This window comes from Phodopus roborovskii, unplaced genomic scaffold (genome assembly GCF_943737965.1).
Source record: "Phodopus roborovskii unplaced genomic scaffold, PHOROB, whole genome shotgun sequence".
NCBI lineage: Eukaryota > Metazoa > Chordata > Mammalia > Rodentia > Cricetidae > Phodopus > Phodopus roborovskii.
The window spans coordinates 27,709,126-27,729,136 of record NW_026126418.1 but is presented as its reverse complement, the minus strand read 5'-3'; the positions used below and the strand labels follow the sequence as shown (position 1 = coordinate 27,729,136).

General features: G+C 39.5%; 1 protein-coding gene across 1 annotated transcript in view; it reads right to left on the bottom strand.

Moving 5' to 3' along the window:
• Ccdc141 (coiled-coil domain containing 141) overlaps positions 1-20,011 on the bottom strand; it is a 163,331-nt gene that overhangs the window by 110,523 nt on the left and 32,797 nt on the right. Inside the window, exons 3-5 of the mRNA XM_051184408.1 lie at positions 17,751-17,942; positions 13,485-13,593; positions 9,528-9,781 (exon numbers count right to left, since the gene is read on the bottom strand). Coding sequence (XP_051040365.1) covers positions 9,528-9,781; positions 13,485-13,593; positions 17,751-17,942 — 555 coding nt within the window. The remainder of the gene's footprint in view (positions 1-9,527; positions 9,782-13,484; positions 13,594-17,750; positions 17,943-20,011) is intronic.

Genomic DNA, 20,011 nt, shown 5'->3' with positions numbered 1-20,011 from the left:
AACCTACACATGCTACTTATTCACACTTGCCAAAACCTGGAAGCAACTAAAATGCTCTTTAGCAAGTGAACGGATGGGTAAGCAGTTGTATACTTAGACAATAGTAGATTAGTCAGATGTAGACAGACATGAGCTATCAAGCCATGCAAAGATAGGGAAGAAACTTAATTGCTTATGAGTGGGTTTAAAGGTAAGTTAGCATGAAAATCTACATAATGCATGGTTCCAACAAGACAATACGGTAAAATAGATCAGTGTATATGGCTGGGGAGGGAGGGATAAACGGACAGAGCACAAAGGACTTGAGGGGCAGTCAAGTTATTCTGCATGGAATCATAATGACAGAGACCCGCTATTATACATCTGTCCACACTCACGCAATATACAACACTGAGACTGGACCCCAGTGAGTATAGTACCCTGGATGACAATGATGTCTTAATGTAAGAACATCAGTGGAGCTAAAGTCCTCTTCAGCTGGAGGATGCTGATTACACGGTTGCTGGGGTGGGGTGCAAGGGAAATCTCTATTTTTTGCTCAATTTCCCTATCAACTGAAAACAGCTCTAAAAGATGAATTGTGTCTTTCCAAAAGCAACCTCCAAAAGCACCTTACTCTTTAAAGAATAAAGGGAGGGACCCAGAGATCCGCCTATCTCTGCGGGTCCACTTGGAGTTCCTGCAGGCAAGATCCTTGACCCACAAATCCGGGCCCCTGCCAAAGAACAAGGTCTCAGCTGGAGAGCGCCAGTTTCCAGTGAGATCCCACTACCCTGCAAAACCTTCTCAAGTTCCAGTCCAGCCCTCGTCCTCTTCTGCCGGCTATTGGCCAGAGAGAAGCCTCCTAGAGAGCTTGGACCACACAGAGATACAGACATTGAATCTTTGATCCACATAAGCCCATCTGGGAAGGACCATAGAGAGAGGGAAGAGACACCACCAACACCTACAGGAAGAAACTATGGGAAGAAGGCAATACAAGAGAACACCTAACAACAGAAAGACAAACATGACACCACCAGAATCTAGGGAATCTACACCAACTAGAATGGAACACAACAACAAAGCAGAGGAAGCAGAAGGGTACGACTTAAAAATCACCATCATAAAAATGATAGAGGCCCTCAAAGAAGATATGAGAAAATCCCTTAAAGAAATAGAGGAAAAAACAAACAAAAAAGTGGAAGAAATGAACAAATTCCTTAAGGAAAGTACAGAAAGCCAAGAAAAAACAATTAACCAGGTGAAGGAAATGGTTCAAGATTTGAAAACCGAAATTGAGAAAATAAAGGCAACACAAATGGAAGGAAAGCTGGAAATTGAAAAGCTGGGCAAAAAATCGGAAACCACGGACACAAGCATAACCAATAGAATTCAAGAGATGGAAGAGAGAATCTCAGGCGCAGAAGATAAACTAGAAGAAATAGATTCATCGACCAAAGAAAACCATAAATCCAACAAATCCTTAACACACAATATCCAGGAAATGTGGGACACCATGAAAAGGCCAAACCTAAGAATAATAGGCATAGAGGAAGGTGAGGAAGCCCAGCTCAAAGGTGCTGAAAACATATTCAACAAAATCATCGAGGAGAACTTTCCAAATCTGAAGAAGGACATGCCCATGAAAGTACAAGAAGCATATCGAACCCCAAATAGGCTGGACCAAAGAAAAAAGACCCCTCGACATATAATAATCAAAACACCTAGCATACAGAATAAAGAAAAAATATTAAGAGCAGCGAAGGAAAAAGGACAGGTAACATATAAAGGCAGACCTATCAAAATTACACCTGACTTCTCCATGGAAACCCTCAAGGCCAGAAGGTCCTGGATAGATGTTCTAAAAGTATTAAGAGAACACGGATACCAGCCTAGGCTACTATATCCAGCAAAACTCTCAGTCAATATAGATGGAGAGAACAAGATATTCAATGACAAAACCAGATTTTCCCAATATGTATCTACAAATCCAGCCCTACAGAAAGTATTGGAAGGAAAATTCCAACCCAAGGAAGGTAACTACGCCCACAAAAATGTAGGCAACAGATAATCCAACTACACCAGAAACCTAGGGTGAAGCAGAACAAATATATTCACAATACCACTGCCAACAACAAACCTAAATCAAACAACCATCAACAATCAATGGTCCTTACTCACCCTCAACATTAATGGTCTTAACTCACCTATAAAAAGACACAGATTAACAGAATGGATACGAAGACAGAATCCATCCTTCTGCTGCATACAAGAAACACATCTTAGCTCCAAAGATAGACATTACCTCAGGGTAAAGGGTTAGGAAAAGATTTTCCAATCAAATGGAAATAAGAAGCAAGCAGGCGTAGCTATCCTAATATCTAACAAGCTAGACTTCAAACCAAAACTAGTCAAAAGAGATGAAGACGGTCATTTCATATTCATCTCAGGAGAAATCCATCAACACAAAGTCTCAATTCTGAACATCTATGCCCCTAATACAAAGCCACCCACATTCGTAAAAGAAACACTACTAAAACTCAAAGCTCATATAAAACCTCACACACTTATAGTGGGAGACTTCAATACACCACTCTCAACACTAGACAGGACCACAAATCAGAAACTCAACAAAGAAACAAAAGAATTAACAGAAGTTATGTCTCAACTGGGGCTAACAGACATCTATAGAACATTCCATCCAAAGACAAAAGAATATACCTTCTTCTCTGCTCCACATGGAACCTTCTCTAAAATCGACCACATACTAGGAGACATAACAAACCTCAACAGATACAAGAGAATAGAAATAGTCCCCTGTATCTTATCGGACCACCATGCTTTAAAATTGGAATTCAACAACAATACAAATAGCAGAAAACCTGCAAACTCATGGAAACTTAACAATGTGCAATTGCACCACTCCTGGGTCAAAGAAGAAATAAAGAAAGAAATTAAAGACTTTCTAATATTCAACGAGAATGAGGATACAACATACCCGAACTTATGGGACACCTTGAAAGCAGTGCTACAAGGGAAGTTCATTGCACTAAGTGCCCATATGAAGAAAACAGAGGATAGTCACATAAATGAATTAACAGCGCAACTGAAAACCTTAGAACAGAGAGAAGCGAATTCACCCGCAGGAGCAGACGCCAGGAAATAATCAACTTGAGGGCTGAAATCAACAAAATAGAAACCAGGAAAACAATACAAAAAATCAATGCAACAAAGAGTTGGTTTTTTGAGAAAATCAACAAGATTGATAAACCTTTATCCAAATTAACGAAAAAGCAGAGACAGAACATGCAAATTAACAAAATCAGAAACGAAATGGGGAACATAACAACAGACACAGAGGAAATCCAGACAATTTTCAGGTCATACTTCGAAAATCTGTATTCCACAAAAATTGAAAATTCAAAGGAAATGGACAAGTTTCTGGATAACTATCACTTACCAAAATTAAATCAAGAACAGACAAACAACTTAAATAGACCTATAACCCGAAATGAAATAGAAGCAGTCATCGAAAGCCTTCCAACGAAAAAAAGTCCAGGGCCAGATGGATTCAGTGCAGAATTCTACCAGACATTCAAGGAAGAACTAATACCACTACTCCTCAAACTGTTCCACAAGATAGAAACAGAAGGTTTATTGCCAATCTCTTTTTATGAGGCCACAATAACTTTGGTACCCAAACCTCACAAAGAGACAACTAAGAAAGAAAACTACAGACCAATATCCCTGATGAACATCGATGCAAAAATACTCAATAAAATAATGGCAAACCGAATTCAAAAATACATCAGAGAAATCATCCACCATGATCAAGTAGGCTTCATACCTGGATTGCAGGGATGGTTTAACATACGAAAATCTATCAACGTGATCCACCATATAAACAAACTGAAAAAGAAAAACCATATGATTATCTCCCTAGATGCAGAAAAAGCCTTCGATAAAATTCAACACCCTTTCATGATAAAGGTATTAGAGAGGTCAGGGATAACAGGAACATACCTAAACATAATAAGAGCAATATACAGCAAACCAACTGCCAACATCAAACTGAATGGAGAGAAACTTAAGCCAATTCCTCTAAAATCAGGAACAAGACAAGGCTGTCCTCTCTCTCCATATCTCTTCAATATCGTACTAGAAGTTCTAGCTAATGCTATAAGACAACAAAAGGAGATCAAGGGCATCCAAATTGGAAAGGAAGAAGTCAAACTGTCTCTATTTGCAGATGATATGATAGTTTACATAAGCGACCCAATAAACTCTACCAGGGAACTCCTACAGCTGATAAACACCTTCAGCAAACTAGCAGGATACAAGATAAACTCAAAAAAATCAGTAGCCCTATTTTTTTCAGACGACAAAGAGGCAGAGAAAGAAATCAGAGAAACATCACCCTTTACAATAGCCACAAGCAACATAAAGTATCTTGGTGTAACGCTTACCAAACAAGTAAAAGATCTATATAATAAGAACTTTGTGACTCTAAAGAAAGAAATTAAAGAAGATACCAGAAAATGGAAAGACCTCCCATGCTCTTGGATAGGTAGGATAAACATAGTAAAAATGGCAATCTTACCAAAAGCAATCTACAGATTCAATGCAATCCCCATTAAAATACCACCACAATTCTTCACCGACCTTGAAAGGATAATAATCAACTTTATATGGAAAAACAAAAGACCCAGGATAGCCAAAACAACCCTATACAATAAAAGAACATCAGGAGGCATCACCATTCCTGACTTTAAGCTCTACTACAGAGCTATAGTTCTGAAAACAGCCTGGTATTGGCATAAAAATAGACAGGTAGACCAATGGAATCGAATTGAAAATCCTGATATTAATCCACGCACCTATGAACACTTGATTTTCGACAAAACAGCTAAAATTATACAATGGGGCAAAGACAGCATCTTCAACAAATGGTGCTGGCACAATTGGATGAGGGTGTGTAGAAGACTGCAGATAGACCCATGTCTGTCGCCATGCACAAAACTCAAGTCCAAATGGATCAAAGACCTCAACATCAATCCAGCCACATTGAACCTCTTAGAAGAGAAAGTAGGAGGTACCCTTGAACAAATTGGTATAGGAGACCGCTTCTTGAACATAACTCCAGGGGCACAGACACTGAAAGAAACAATTAATAAATGGGACCTCTTCAAACTTAGAAGCTTCTGTAAGGCAAAGGACACAGTTGACAAGACCAAACGGCAGCCCACTGACTGGAAAAAGATTTTCACTAATCCTATATCCGACAAAGGGCTGATCTCCAAAATATACAAAGAACTCAAGAAACTAGTCAACAAAACACCAAATAACCCTATTAAAAAATGGGGGCCAGAACTGAAGAAAGAATTCTCAATGGAGGAATTCAAAAAGGCTGAAAGACACTTAAGAAAATGCTCCACATCCTTAGCTATCAGGGAAATGCAAATCAAAACAACTTTGAGATACCATCTTACCCCTGCCAGAATGGCTAAAATTAGAAACACCAGTGATGACTTATGTTGGAGAGGATGTGGAGAAAGTGGAACACTCCTCCACTGCTGGTGGGAGTGCAAACTCATACAGCCACTTTGGAGATCAGTATGGCGGTTCCTCAGGAAAATGGGAATTAGTTTACCACAGGACCCGGCAATCCCCCTCTTAGGCATATACCCAAAGGATTCACATCAATGCAACAAAGACATCTGTTCAACTATGTTCATAGCAGCACTATTTGTAATAGCAAGAACCTGGAAGCAACCTAGATGCCCTTCAATTGAAGAATGGTTAATGAAGATGTGGCACATCTACACAATGGAATACTACTCTGCAGAAAAAAATAATGGTATCTTGAAATTCGCAGGCAAGTGGATGGCACTTGAAGAAACCATCCTGAATGAGGTAACCCAGTCACAAAAAGAGGAACACAGTATGTACTCACTCATATATGGATTTTAGACCTAGATCAAATGATCACCAGCCTATAATTCACATCACCAGAGGAACTAGGATACAAGTTGTATTCTAAGAGATTCATATAAAGTCCCTCACAGAACTGGGAAGGGACAAGTCCCCCAGACCTCAGGTATAGTGGGGGGAGGACAGCTAATGGAGAGAGAAGTAGGAGAAAATGAGAGGGAGGAGAGGAAGGCATGTGCGACCAGGAGGATTGAGCCTGGTTAGGAATGGAAAATAGGAAAGAGAGAGAGAGACAGAGACAGAGAGAGAGAACATAAAAGAGGGAGCCAATATTGGTTTGAAGATAAAGTTGAACACAAAGAAAGGTCGAGGGAACTACAAGACTGCTCCCAACTAACAATCTCAGCTTCCGTGGAAAGGCTATCATAAATGCCCTTCCCGGAGAGTGAGATCAACAACTAACTTCTCCATGGAGTCCTCAACTAATGCCTGTTGAAAACAGGAGCAAACACCCATACATAAACACTGAGTCAAACTAGAACCCAGAAGCAGATGGAGAGGACAAGACCATGCGGTAGAAGTACATAGAGACAGCTTACCTGAACAAGGAGGAGCTAAGGGCCACTAGACTGATAGCTGGGAAGCCAACAGGGGTCTGACTCGGACCCCCCTGAATATGGGTCTCAGCCAGAAGGTCTGAGCAGCCTAAGAGACCTCAGACAGTGGAGCCAGGATGTATCCCTGGTGCACAAAAGGACTTTGCAAACATATCCCCCATGGAGGGATAACTGCCTTATTCTAGAGATAGGAGAGAAGCCCTAGTCCCTACTTCACAGGACCTGTCAGATCTACATGACCCCAACTGGATGGCATTCCCCTACATATTGTATTGTGGTGGGGGGTTGGGAGGGGAGGGTGTTTAGAGTGCATGGGAGAGGGTAGAGAGGGCAAAAGGGAGGGAAGAAGGGAGGGAGGGCTTGGGGGGAGGGAGGGAGGGAGGGAGGGAGAGGGAACTGGGATCGACATGTAAAATAATAATAAAAAAAAAAAAAAAAACGCTTTGACTCCAAAATTTAAGTTGAAGAACAAGTTACTGGGGAAAAGTATTTCTATTTTTGTTTCCACAGAAAATGAAAAGATGTGGATTCCTTCCAGACTAATGTGGTTTGATCACACCAGACCGCCTGAAACAGAGTACATGCTGATCCTACATTCCAAACAGCTGGACAAAACAGCCCTACAGACTACAGCTAGGATATCTGAATCTTCTTCGAATCCCCCAAGACAGCGCCCCTTACCAGCAGGAAGTAGTTTGGAAAGAACGACGCCCAAATTCCCAAATATTGTGTATAAATGTTTGTTTTCATTTAATTGGACTTTGTTATATAAAATTAAATAAAAAATACTCTATATGCATAAAAAAAAAGAATAAAGGGAGGGAGGAAGAGAGGAAGGAAGGGAAGGAAGGATGGGAAGGAGGGAGGGAGGGAGGGAGGGAGGGAAGGGAGAAAAGGCTCCAATAAGTCAGAATTCATCAAGTCAGAAACTTTCTACAAAACCTGACTTTAGTTATTACCGAACATCTCAGTTTCCCAAGGATGTCAAGATATCTCCATCTAGAATTTTCTGAATTTTGTTATCTTTTTAAACTGTAGGAATTCAAGTGGATGATTAGTTTTGGAGCCAGAAAGGCAAAATTACCAAGTCAAAAATAAATAAGTGAAGCCTACTATGGCATGTTTTCATTATTGGGGCAATTGCTCTGTGCTTGGGAAAATCCACTTCGAAGAGCCTTTTCTCTGGAGAGATCAGGTTTCTGTGTTAAGCTGAATGAGCAACAATCCCATGATATGAGAATGAAAAGAAATTTGCATCTGTCTTGGAAGCATCAGAGTCAGGGGTTTGAACTAAAGAAGAAAAGGATCAGTGAGAAATTCCCTTAAAAGGACAGTTACTCTGGGAATATATTACCAGAATCAGAACCAGGAGAGAGCTAGATGTCAGAGAGGGTAAACTGAGAATGAGAAAGAGGGAAGAGGGAAGGAAGAATATGCACTGTAATGGACCTGCTTGTGATAGGGAAGACAAAGAACTCATTTAATAAACCATTTTTAGTAGATGCTCATCTGGGTACCTCTTGGTACACCATCACCACTGACAATTTCACTGTATGGCTGCACCTTAAGTAGCACACATGTGAAGTGGGATGGGGATAAGGATGGGACCTGGATAAAAGAAGCAGGCAAGTGCCAGCAGAGCCCAGGCAGAAGATACCAGAAGAAGATGATTCCTGGAGAAGTAGACTACGAACACAAGTAGAATATGTGACAGGAAGGGGTCTACACTGGCATCTCCAATCCATGCCACTTCCTGCAGGAGGCCTATCTGATTAATAGAGCAACACATGCCAACACTCATGTATCATTGGATTTTTAAATAGCACTTGTCATCGGTCACTTATTTTATGACTTTCTTGTCATGCAGTCTAGTAGGTCTCAAGTGACAATGATTTTGCATGCTGAGGTACATTTTACAAATTCTGGTGACATTTTAGGTGTCCTAACTAACTAAGGGTGTTCTGATCAAAATAGGGCAGTAAACATCAGAGATTCTACTTCCTGGTATACACCAAGCACCCTCTTCCAGAGCAAGAATTACATACCACTAGTTCAAAGACTGAGAAATACAACAAAACAAACTTCATAAAGGAAAGCGATGCTGACATGTGTTGTGTGCATCTGCAACACTTGTAGTAGGACACAGCACATAGTAGGTACTAAGTAATTAAATCAAAATGTTACATGTTAAATCTTTTTTTCAGCTTGAAGTAAGGACCAATATATACTTCCAGCTATATGTCTGTCTTCCAGTTGCATCAGAGAAATAGGAAACATGGACGATGCCCCTCCTATGCATCCTGGCCCAGAGACCTGCCTCCATATAGTTTCCTGCCACTTAATCTATACCTGTGAGTGTGGGATTGAGGCAAATTGAAATGCTGCAGGAGCTATACCAACCATTTGATTTGGGCTCTTCCCATTTTTAGTTTAAGTGATTATTATATGCTTAGAGTCCAAATTATGAGCTCTACTGAGTCTGCAAACCCAAGGAGTCCCAAACCCCTATGACCAAGAACATCCAGCCGATGCTCTACCTTTCCCCACTGGTACCTGACCACTTTTCCAAGAATGCCGTCTCTGTTTTGTTCTACGGACTGTTTTAAATGACATCAGTAGTACTAATGTAGCACAATTCAGCATATCTTTCCAGCATCACAGAAAGCCATAATTAATATTTCAGAATGTAAAGGAAAAGCAAGACATGATATAATGAGCTGGAAGTGAGAATGCATGTTCAGGGACAGAACACTGTTATTTTCAAATGTTCACAGGCATTCTCCTGCTTATAATGTTAATGTTATAAGAAAAGGCAATGGGAATCTTCATTTTCATGTGCATACTTACTTGGAAAAGCCACATGATAGTTAAGAGAAAATGCTTTTAGGTTAACCATTACCTAAATTCAACCTCGACAATTGTGATGCCATCCCAGAATATCACTAATCCATATAAGTGACTAAGACCAAGACTTCATCTGATGCCCGTTTGTGTTACCTGGTTTTCTTGTTGATCCCACAGACATAACTGTAGAACCTGAGCCAGTTCCTGCCGCTGTTGCTGCAAGTACTTGTCCAGCTGCCTTCTCCTGTCTTGTAGAAGTTCAAGGAGGCTGTCAATCTTCAGACAGCTACTTTGAGCTCCTAGAATCAGCTCAGAATTCACATTGGATCCATCACACTTGAATTTTTCTATGAAGTCAGTGAGTTGTTGACTTTTGTTTAAAAGGACTAGAGATCTTTCTAAGAGTTCTAGAAGAAAATTAAAAAGAAAAATTAATGTAATAATCAACATTTATGTACTTGTATTTGCATTCTTCATATAATTTATATTATAACATATTAATAATAAGCCACATCAAAAGGAATTTAAATGTATAAACATTTTAAGTGCTTTGCAATTTGTAGTTTTTAATCCCATGTGATCAAACACATGCATCTGTCAAATTGATCACCAGTTGACAACCTCTGTGATGATTGTACTGTATGTTGTAGAATGGGGATTTAAATCCTAAATAACTGAAGAACCACCAGGGGGAAAGAATATTGAAGGGTAGTAGTTGAGAGCAATGCTTTGAAGATTAATACTTCAGCATCAACTGAACAAACAGTTAAGGGTATGTCCACTCTCCAAAAGCCAGGAATAGAACCAGGAATCATCTGTGGTACACCTCTCCCTTTATCTCATCTTCAGTGACTTGCCTATTTTATAATCCCATCTTACTTTCTCCATCTGTCTACTTCTCTCCATCCCATGATGCAAGTGTCACCTGGTACCTGGACTTGTGCAACCCTCTCTTGATAGCATCCTCTCTAACCTACTCACCCATTCTTCACATTTACCCACGGAGAGCTTTGTAAACATACCTTGTGGTATGTGATATTTTTCCCAAACTGAAACATTCCTTCCTGAAGGGAGGAAAGAAGGCTCCCAAGACTCAGGAAACTAAAATACTTATAAGGTCCAGGAAGCTCTCTAAACTTGTAAGATCCAAGAGCTCTAAAGTTATAAGCCTCCTCTCAATCCAGGATTACATTAGCTGTGGATAACTGTGGAATGAGGGTCTTCTTAGTACATCTTCTTGTAAACTGCAGAAAGTTCTGGGAAGGCAGCTTTTATGAGCTCTCACTCATGCTTGAGTGGGCTCTTAGGTAATACTGCTGCTTTTGAATCATCCATGCTCCTATAAGTAACCCCAGTAGACTTAATATTTCACCAAGCTAAATGGAAGAATGTTTTCATCAGTGTCCTGTCTAAGATGAGTAGGCATTTGTCCGGGTCTTCCAGGAGACAAATGCAGCACTTTGTCTTGTCTCTCCTTCTCCATCTTCCTCTACATGTTTCTACTTCCCTCCCCCGTCCCCCTCTTCCCTTCTCTATATCACCCTCCCATTTCTCCTCTCTTCCTCTCTCATCAATGGCTTCCTTGCCTTAAAATGAAGGACCAGATTCTTTTATCTGGCATGGCCTAATTTCTATCTTCCTTTTGCAAAAGTCTCGACTTTACCTCCGTAAATTCTTCACACACCTATACTTTCTCCTGCATCCCTATTCTCCCTCACTTCCTCTGTCAAGAATGCCATTCACTTCGACTCGACTCCCTTTATCTCTATCTCTATGTACTTACATTTCAACTGTCAGTTTCTTAAAGGATAAACTCAACTAATACTCCTAGCATTTTCATAGTGCAACATTACTTTCATTATGCTTGTTTGGTTAATAACTGCCCTTGCCACTAACCCCAGTGCAATATAATGACATGACCCTGGGTTCCTCACCAGGAACTGTTTCAGAAACATAGTTAGATGTCATTGAATTTAAAAGAATAGATCAGTAAGTAATTAGGAAACGGTTTCCTGGAAAAAGACTAACAAGCCAAGATTAGCTCAAAATGAGAGAAGACAGTTGAGATTATGTTGGTCTTCAGCTATCTAAGGCATTATACTATGGTGGAACATTCTGGAAGGCAGAAAACTCAACCATTGCACTGTTCTTAAGCCATGAGACACAGTGGTCACACAGATGAAGCTAAAAAAGCAAAGGGATAGTTGGAGCTAACCTTTCATAATAGCTTCTAAGTAGATTTTGTAATCATGAGATTCACTTTTGTACCACTCAACTGCTCAACAACTCAGAAATTTATTAGAACTGCTAACTCACATTTTATTCCTCTAAATTTAATGATATGATAGATACAAAGCCCTTGACTAGCAATCAGAAATTTCATCCATTAATATGCACTTCAAATCATATCATCTTAACCACATCCCACTAATTGGCTGATTAGTAAAATTCCCATTTTATAAAAACAAAACTCTTGAAGCTACCATTGGGCATTATTCATTAGGATCCAGTTCTTCTGATCACTGCCCCCTACAATCCTTCAAGTATCACACAAAGGTTTAAAAATATCCCAAGATTCATGCCACCAAAGACAAAGTATGCTTCCTGTATTCAGCTAGCATTTTATCTAGCTTGTCAACCCAAGAGGAGGATTGGTAGACTCTCAAAGATTATAATGGAAAAATAAAGCATGGCTCTGTGGTCAGTTGGGTGCCAGGACAGGATAGCCTCAGGCTTCCTTATAGAAGCATTTTGTACCTGTGTCAGCTGGCTCATTGTGCCACAGATCCTGTTAAATTTTGAAGAAGCCAGAAGAAGCAGAAGGAGGAATATTAAACACCGTCTCCTCTCCCAGCTCCAAATATTGATGGGAAAATCCCCACTGCCACAGGGTAAAACTCCATGAGTGAAGTTGAGTGAGTTGAAATCACAAAACCCATCAAGGCTATATACTCTCTTCTAGCCCCCTACCAGGAATGTTAAGGGATTCAGCTCAGCCTCAGGGGACCCAGCTAGATAACTGTTGCCATGTCAAACAGTCAGCAGATGCTTTAGTGCTGAGTCTACTGTTACAGTGACAGGTGTGACCTACAAGTCATCAGGAAAAAATACATCAATACATTTGGTAGATTGCCATAAAAATTTACACTGGAAAGATTGTTATTAATCACTTTATTTTGGGAAAATTGTAGCAAGCAATTAATAATGAAGAACTATTTTTATAGAGATTTTGGAGAGCAATATAAAGTGTATGAGTGTGTGTGTGTGTGTGTGTGTGTGTGTGTGTGTGTCTTTAATAGTATACTTTAGTACTTTATCCCTGTTCTACTTTCCTAGTTTCCTAGCATGGTCAAACTTTTGGGGGATCAAAGTCAATTTTGAAGTGACAAACAAAGGCTACATAGACAGAGTCTTTGTTAAAATAAATAAATAAATAAAATAAACAGTACCAAAATTTATGACAAATCTATGAAGCCATTTTACTCAGACCAAGTTCAGATTAAAAAATATATTATAAAGAAAAGGCATAACCTTCCCCCCACTCATTTATTAACATCATTTTCATAGATGACACCTTCCATACTCCAGTTGGGTCAGTCCCAGATTCTTGTGGTAAAGATCTGGTATATAAGCTATGCTTTAACAATTCAACTCTGAGAGCATTGGAAATATTCTGCATAACGTTTTACTGGACTTTTATCTAGAAAAAGTTCCCATTCTTTTTCACTGTAACAACAAAAAAGGAGTTTTCCTTACTCCTAGTTGATGTTTAAAGGTCGGTTTGATTTATCTACCTTTAGATGTAACACTGAATTCACCAGTTAGTGAAGCTTAAGGGTCTGTGGTACTGCACACCTTGTGAGATGCTGAATGCTGGGGATGAAGGGGTGAACAGGAGAGAGGCAGCCTCTGTCATCATGGATGAAGAGCTATAACACCACAGCTTAACTTCCCACAGGTTCTCTACTTTCCCCTAGTATATTTACAACTAGTATTTTCTTCAAGTAGGTGGCCAAAAGCAAAGTTTTGTTTATCTTTTTTTTAAACAAAATATAACAGCAGGAAATCTCAAAATACTGTCATTCATAAGAATGTATAACCATTTCTTGCCTTTGGCATGGCGGTCATGAAGCTGAAGAAGGGACTGTAAGGCCTCCACGCACTCAAATTCATGAGGGTTCTGCAGAAAAGCTTCAGCCTGGTCTATTTTTACAGCAAACTACAAAAAATATAGGGAAAGACATGAAAACGATAAAAAAAAAACCAATAGAACACTGTATTATATTTATGGATTTTTCTCATGCATTAACAGCCTAGCTGACTCAATATGAGAGGTGGGAAAATGCATGTTAGCATGTTCTAATCTAGGATAGTGTGCATGTAGTCACATGCCCTAACTTTACATTTCTTTTGCAACTACAAACACATTATGTGCACTAAACTAAACCATCTTGTTTATGTTCAAATATCTAGTAAGTTTTTCAGCTGAAATTACCTTATAAGGATTATATCTTCCCTACAGCCAGAAACTCAGTAACTATCAAAACTCTAAGGTAGTTTCTCAGAGAATAACCAGAAAACTTGCTGACAAAAATCAACAAAAGGTTGGATATACAAAAATCTATAAAATCACAAGTAAATTTAACTTAGAGATCTCAGAAAAAAATCTAAACATAGTGATATTTTCCTATGTGTTTAAACTTAGACATAGTATATTGATGTTTCAGAATAACAGTCTAATAATGTCAACAAAGGAAACACACTCAGGCGTACATGTGCACACACATACATACATACATATATATAAAGGGAAGAGAGTTGGGAGTCTAAAAATAATGTACCAATTTTGTTAATTATATAAGAAATGTGATTTGGGATGAGAGAGAAGAGGCAAGCTTTAGCTTTTGAAACTTTAATTTGCAACCTTATTTTAAATTGTGTCAATAGTATTTGTGCCTCATTTGTATAAATAAAATTACACAATGGAAATGAAAAATGAAATTTCTCCATTTAAAAAGAAGGTGTGTAACAATATGGCACACCAAAGGTAAACAATGTGATCAATTTCATTTTTTAAATTTTTCCTTAAAGTAAATTTGAGATGGAAAGATATCTGAAGTCAGGATAAAATCCTCAGAGGGGGCAAAGCATAGTTAAACATTCTGTAACAGGGTCCCCATAGTGACAGACAGCTGGTGTGTTTTTACATCAAGGTCCAGTGAGGGTAATCATAGCTTATAAAGATCACAGTAAAATGTTCACCTCTGGGTTTGGTTTAGAATAAAGCCATAAAGGCAAAGTATCCATGAAAAAGACAAAGATGTCTCCTACCACACCTGACTTCCTGTTTTGCTTTCTAAAATCTCACCTTTGAACTTGGTGATTGCTAATACTTTCTGAAATCCATTGGCTAAGAGGAGCCATTATATTTTGATTACTACAGCAGCTGCAGAAAATGCAGTTCTAAGTGGTATGGGATGATGAAAAGGGCTGGTGAACATACCCCCTTTGAAAAGCACAGCAGGCTTCTGCCATCTTGTAGGACAAGACAATGGCCACTGGTCACTGTCACTCAGCTGCATTGTTCCCAAATTGCACCAGTGTCTGAGAAGACCCTCATGTGACAGCTATGCCTGGGAGTCTGATGCTACCCTGTGATAACCACCAGCCAGCCCATCATAACTTCTCTCAGAACTCTAAAGAAGCCTGGCAATGGTTAATTACAGACGATTCCATGCATATAAGTGTCTGTGTCTCTCCTTCACTGGGTTCTGATAACTGATTTTTAAAGGTATTATTCCAAAAGAATCTTCAAGAGAAAAACCCCATAGGTTATTTGCTGTTTTCCAGTAGAACATTGCAAAAGTTTACAGCCATGGCATAGTTTATATCTCTGTTTCAGATTCCTACACAAAATTGTTTCAACTGTAAACAAGAACAAGAGGCCCTACATATGGAATTGGGGTGGGGGGATGGGAGGGGAGGGTGGTTAGAGTGCATGTGAGGGGTCAGAGAGGGTAAAAGGGAGGGAAGGAGGAAGAGAGGAAGGGAGGGAGGGAGAGAGGCAGGGTGAGGGAACTGGGATCGACATGTAAAATAATAAATTTAAAAAAAAATGCTTTGACTCCAAAATTTAAGTTCAAGGACAAGTTACTGGGGAAAAGGATTTCTATTTTTGTTTCCACAGAAAATGAAAAGATGTGGATTCCTTCCAGACTAATGTGGTTTGATCAAGCCAGACCGCCTGAAACAGAGTACCAGGTGATCCTACATTCAAAACAGCTGGACAAAGCAGCCTTACAGATTACAGCCAGGATTTCTGAATCTTTTTCAAATCCCCCATGACAGCGCCCCTTACCAGCAGGAAGTAGTTTGGAAAGAACAACGCCCAAATTCCCAAATATTGTCTATAAATGTTTGTTTTCATTTAAATGGACTTGGTTATATAAAATAAATAAATTAAAAAAAATTCCTTGATTTATTAACTCTTATCTCATGGATTTTTTTTTCCCATCTTCCCATCTAAAACTTACACTTTTCTTCATTCTGAAGTTTGTACAGAGTAGAAATAGCAATGGGAATTTAAACAGAGTTAAAGTTAATCTTTTTTTTTTTTTTTTTTTTTTTGTATGTTGAAAACTGCTTTGCCATAGAGAATCAGCCTGCAGATTCTAAAGGACTCTGTTTCCACTCAGTGTGAGTGGTTCACAGAATGGGAAGCAGAATAATACAGACATATTTAGTCATCTCCCTAGATCCAACAAAAGCTCACTTAAGTGTATGGATAAGAGCGCCTCACTGATCTGCTTTGGCTTCGTATTTCCTTCTGCTCCTTGCAATATCTGGAAGTAATTTCTACATTACAGAGAAAATTAGCTAACATTAACACTAAAACCCACCAAGAAACAAATATTGAGCCTAATGTCAGGAAAAGATAACTTGCTGTGCTCGGGAGCACAGAGTTTCAAAGACAGTGACACTTATAAACCTTCTACTAAGATGGGATGAATCGGCTAGGGCTGTAATTCTGCTTCTGTGAGTATATTTCTGCTGTCCTGTTTCTCCTTTCAAGAAAGGTGATCACACATGAAACACCCCACACCCAAGATCATGTGAATCTTGAAAGCTACAGTGAGGGTTTTGTTCCTCTTCTAAACGAGTTCATGGCCCATGAGATTGGCCCCCACAAATTTTATGTTCTGTTACTAATCTTCTTGCCTTCATTATTCTGGATTTAATGCCTGAATTTCCCTTCTGAGAACATCGTGGTGTTCAAAGCTAGTGTTTTAGTGCAGCGAAGTAACGCTTAACATCAGCAAGAGCATGCTGCTGCTGGAGTTAAAATGTGAAATTCCCAGTAAGTGTCTTACACAAAATATACATCTTTTGGAAAAAAAATTGGTGTGTGGTGGGGAGGCCTCACATTTTGAAATCAAAAACCTCCTATACGAAAAAAAAAGGAAAAATAAAGGATGAAAGAAACTAATGAAAAATGATAGAAGGAATTCAATGGCTATCCATCTGTGTCAGAACACAGTCCTAGAATAAAGCTGTGTGAGGGGAGTTCTGAGTCCCTGTGAGAAAACTCCAAGAAAACAGGATATAAGCATGGCAACCTCAGTTTCTTCAGAGTGCAGAACTGTTCCTGGAATGTTTTCTGCTGCTCTCAGGTGTAGCAGAGAGGATGGAGTTTACTTCAGCTGTCATTCATGTGGCTCCGTGGAAAACGTGTAGCTTGTCCCTGTGATTGTACACTTTATTCTGTGACTTGACCCTCAGTATAAACTGATGCTCTGGGTAAAGCTGGCTATTGTGTGAGACCTTAGTCCACCTCATTTTAGGCCCTGCTGCCCCAGGTTCACGCCGCCAACGACAGAAGCAAACAAATGGAGTCCAGGGTCTTTTACTTCCCTTACTTGCATTTCAATAGGCTTAAACTATAGAAATTCAGCTATATTCCTTAGGAAAATAGTCCATGAAATGCTATGTTTACAAGTCAAACACTCTATGCAATGCTTTGTAAATGATTTTCCAGGTGAGCAGGAGAAATGTTATCCTCTGACTTTCAGTCAATAAAATCCTCTTCAGCATGCCCTACTAACTGTGTAGGAAGAGTCGTAAGATCCCGTGACTACATTACTATCTTCTGAAATGGGACCTGGATCAAAGTGACATGAGTAAAGATTCTATGTATTATATGACTGATGATATATATTTAAAATATTAATTTTATTTTTCCCAATATATTACATATACCTTGGTCATCCTGCCACTTTGTACATGTGAGCAACTTGTGTTTTAGGAAGTCAAACATTTTAGAGTATGCTAGTCATTAATACTGATTTGGAGAAGCAAACATTTTTTTGAAACACAAACCTCCAAAGCACTTTCAAAAAACTCAGAAGTCAGCCCAAGGAGCTCCCTTCTTTTTTCAAGCATGGAGACCAGGGTTGCCCACGCTTCACCCAGAGTCTGGGCCATGGCATCGTACACCTGACCTTGAGCCTTGTTAGCTTCTGCTGTCCTGTCTGCTTCCTGTAAGAGTTCCCACACACGATCTTCCAAGGCCTAAGTCCAGGAGAACAAAAGGTACAGTCAGTGTGTCATCCAGTGTAAGAACAAAGCACCCCATTTTAAACAAAAGGTGCCTAAAACTGTGTGTGATCCAGGAAGTCTAGAAGGTAGTTTATAATTCATAAACACAAATCATATTCAATGTGGAGGTTCATTATTCCCTCCTGCTTGCAAGTGAATGTTTCTGCTCTTACACCTACAAACACCTTTTACAGATTTTATTTTTTTCCCGATTTTTAAATTCTTCTACAAATCTTTATCAAAATACCCAGCAACTTCCTCAAACTCAAAAAATCTCAACCTCCTCATATCATCTTCACCAGGTCTACTGCTGGTCCGACTACCTGGAACAGCTTCATAAAGATAACCTTCCTGCAGCCCCCTCCACCCCAACTCCCTTCATTCCAGAGCTAGCCAGTCTCAGCCCACTTCTTCGAAGTCCCTTCTCCCGGCTTCCACCCCCCCCCCCCATCTTGACTTCCTCACTTGTTTGTTGTCATGCTCCTGCTCCAGGCTCTCCATTATCCAAGCCCTTGTGTATGGTAAGGTAATAAATACCATGTAGATCTTTCTAACTCAAAAGTAGGACCCTGCCACCCAGCCACTTGCAAATCTTTCTGACTGATTTGCACATAAAATTCCGTCAGAGCACAGCAAATCAGGCCCCAGGGCATGATTTTACTTCTAGTCTTACCTCTTTGCACTTACTCTGTCATATTCTTCTCTACAGATAAGAATTCTCTCTCTTCTAGTCACACGCCTCTCCTTGTTCCACCCATGGCTCATTTGTCTAAACAGTGTTTCCCCATTGGTCAGGACACTGGCGTTGTGTTTCTTCCTTGACCCTCAGTTCTCTTTCCTGAATGAATTTAGGGCCCTAACCTTTTCAGTCTGCTTTCAAGTATATAGCCATTTAAGTTTCTTCTTGGCTAGAGAGGTGGCTCAGCCATTAAAGGCTAGGCTCACAATCAAAAATATAACTGTTTCTTCTGATTATAAAAGTAACATACAGATATGGCTCAACTTATGACAGTGTAATGCTAGTGCCCAGAATCTGAGAAGACTACTACATGCTGCTCAGTGGACTCAGTAAGTTATAATAAAGAACAAAGCCATGACAGAGGCAGAGGGAAGGGTTGCAGGAGGGAACTTGAGGTAGATATGGCCGAAATACATTGAATTTGTGTATGAAATGACCAAGAATGGTTTTTAAAAGAAGACATTTTAAGATACATTTCAATGTTTTTAAAAATATGCATAGCTGAAAGTTGAATGTCCATGAATTTCTGCTGAAATTCAGCCACACTCACTTCCATATCTATGGCTGTTTCCACATCACAAAAGCAGATCTTAGATAATTGCAATTCATAGGGTAATACCATCTACAAAGCCTAAAAGTATCTGCCATATGACTCTTAACCAGAACAAAAATATAATGTTACTCTCTGACCTTTAACAGAAAACAGTAGGAAAATATTTGTAATGGCAAATACTATATCACATGCAATGTCATGATTTACTTATTATGCTCATATTGTTAGATTCCAAATCTGATTTTCATCTTTAACTACTGCAAATAGTGTTGGGTTAATATAATCTTCACTCTGTGTAATCTCCTATTCCTTGTCTATAACTCTATGGCTTGCTCTTGTTTTATCACAAGCTAAGTTCTTTTTCTTTTTTTATAAATTTAATTTAAATTATAAACAACCTTATTTTACCTATCAATCCCAGTTCCCTCTCCATCCCATCCTCCCATGCCCCCTACTAACCCCACCATCCCATCCCCTATCCACCCCCAGGGAGGGTGAGGCCTTCCATGAGGATCATCAAAGTCTATCAAGTCATTTGGGGCAAGTCCTAGGCCCTCCCCCATGTATCTAGGCTAAGAGAATATCCCTCCATGGGGAATGTGTTCCCAGAGTGCATTTGTGCACTACGTATAAATACTAGTTCCATAACCAAATTAAAAGAAGAAAGAAAAGAAAAGAAAAGAAAAGAAAAATACTGGTTCCACTACCAGAGGCACCATAGACTGCCCAGACCTCCTAGCTGACTCCTAT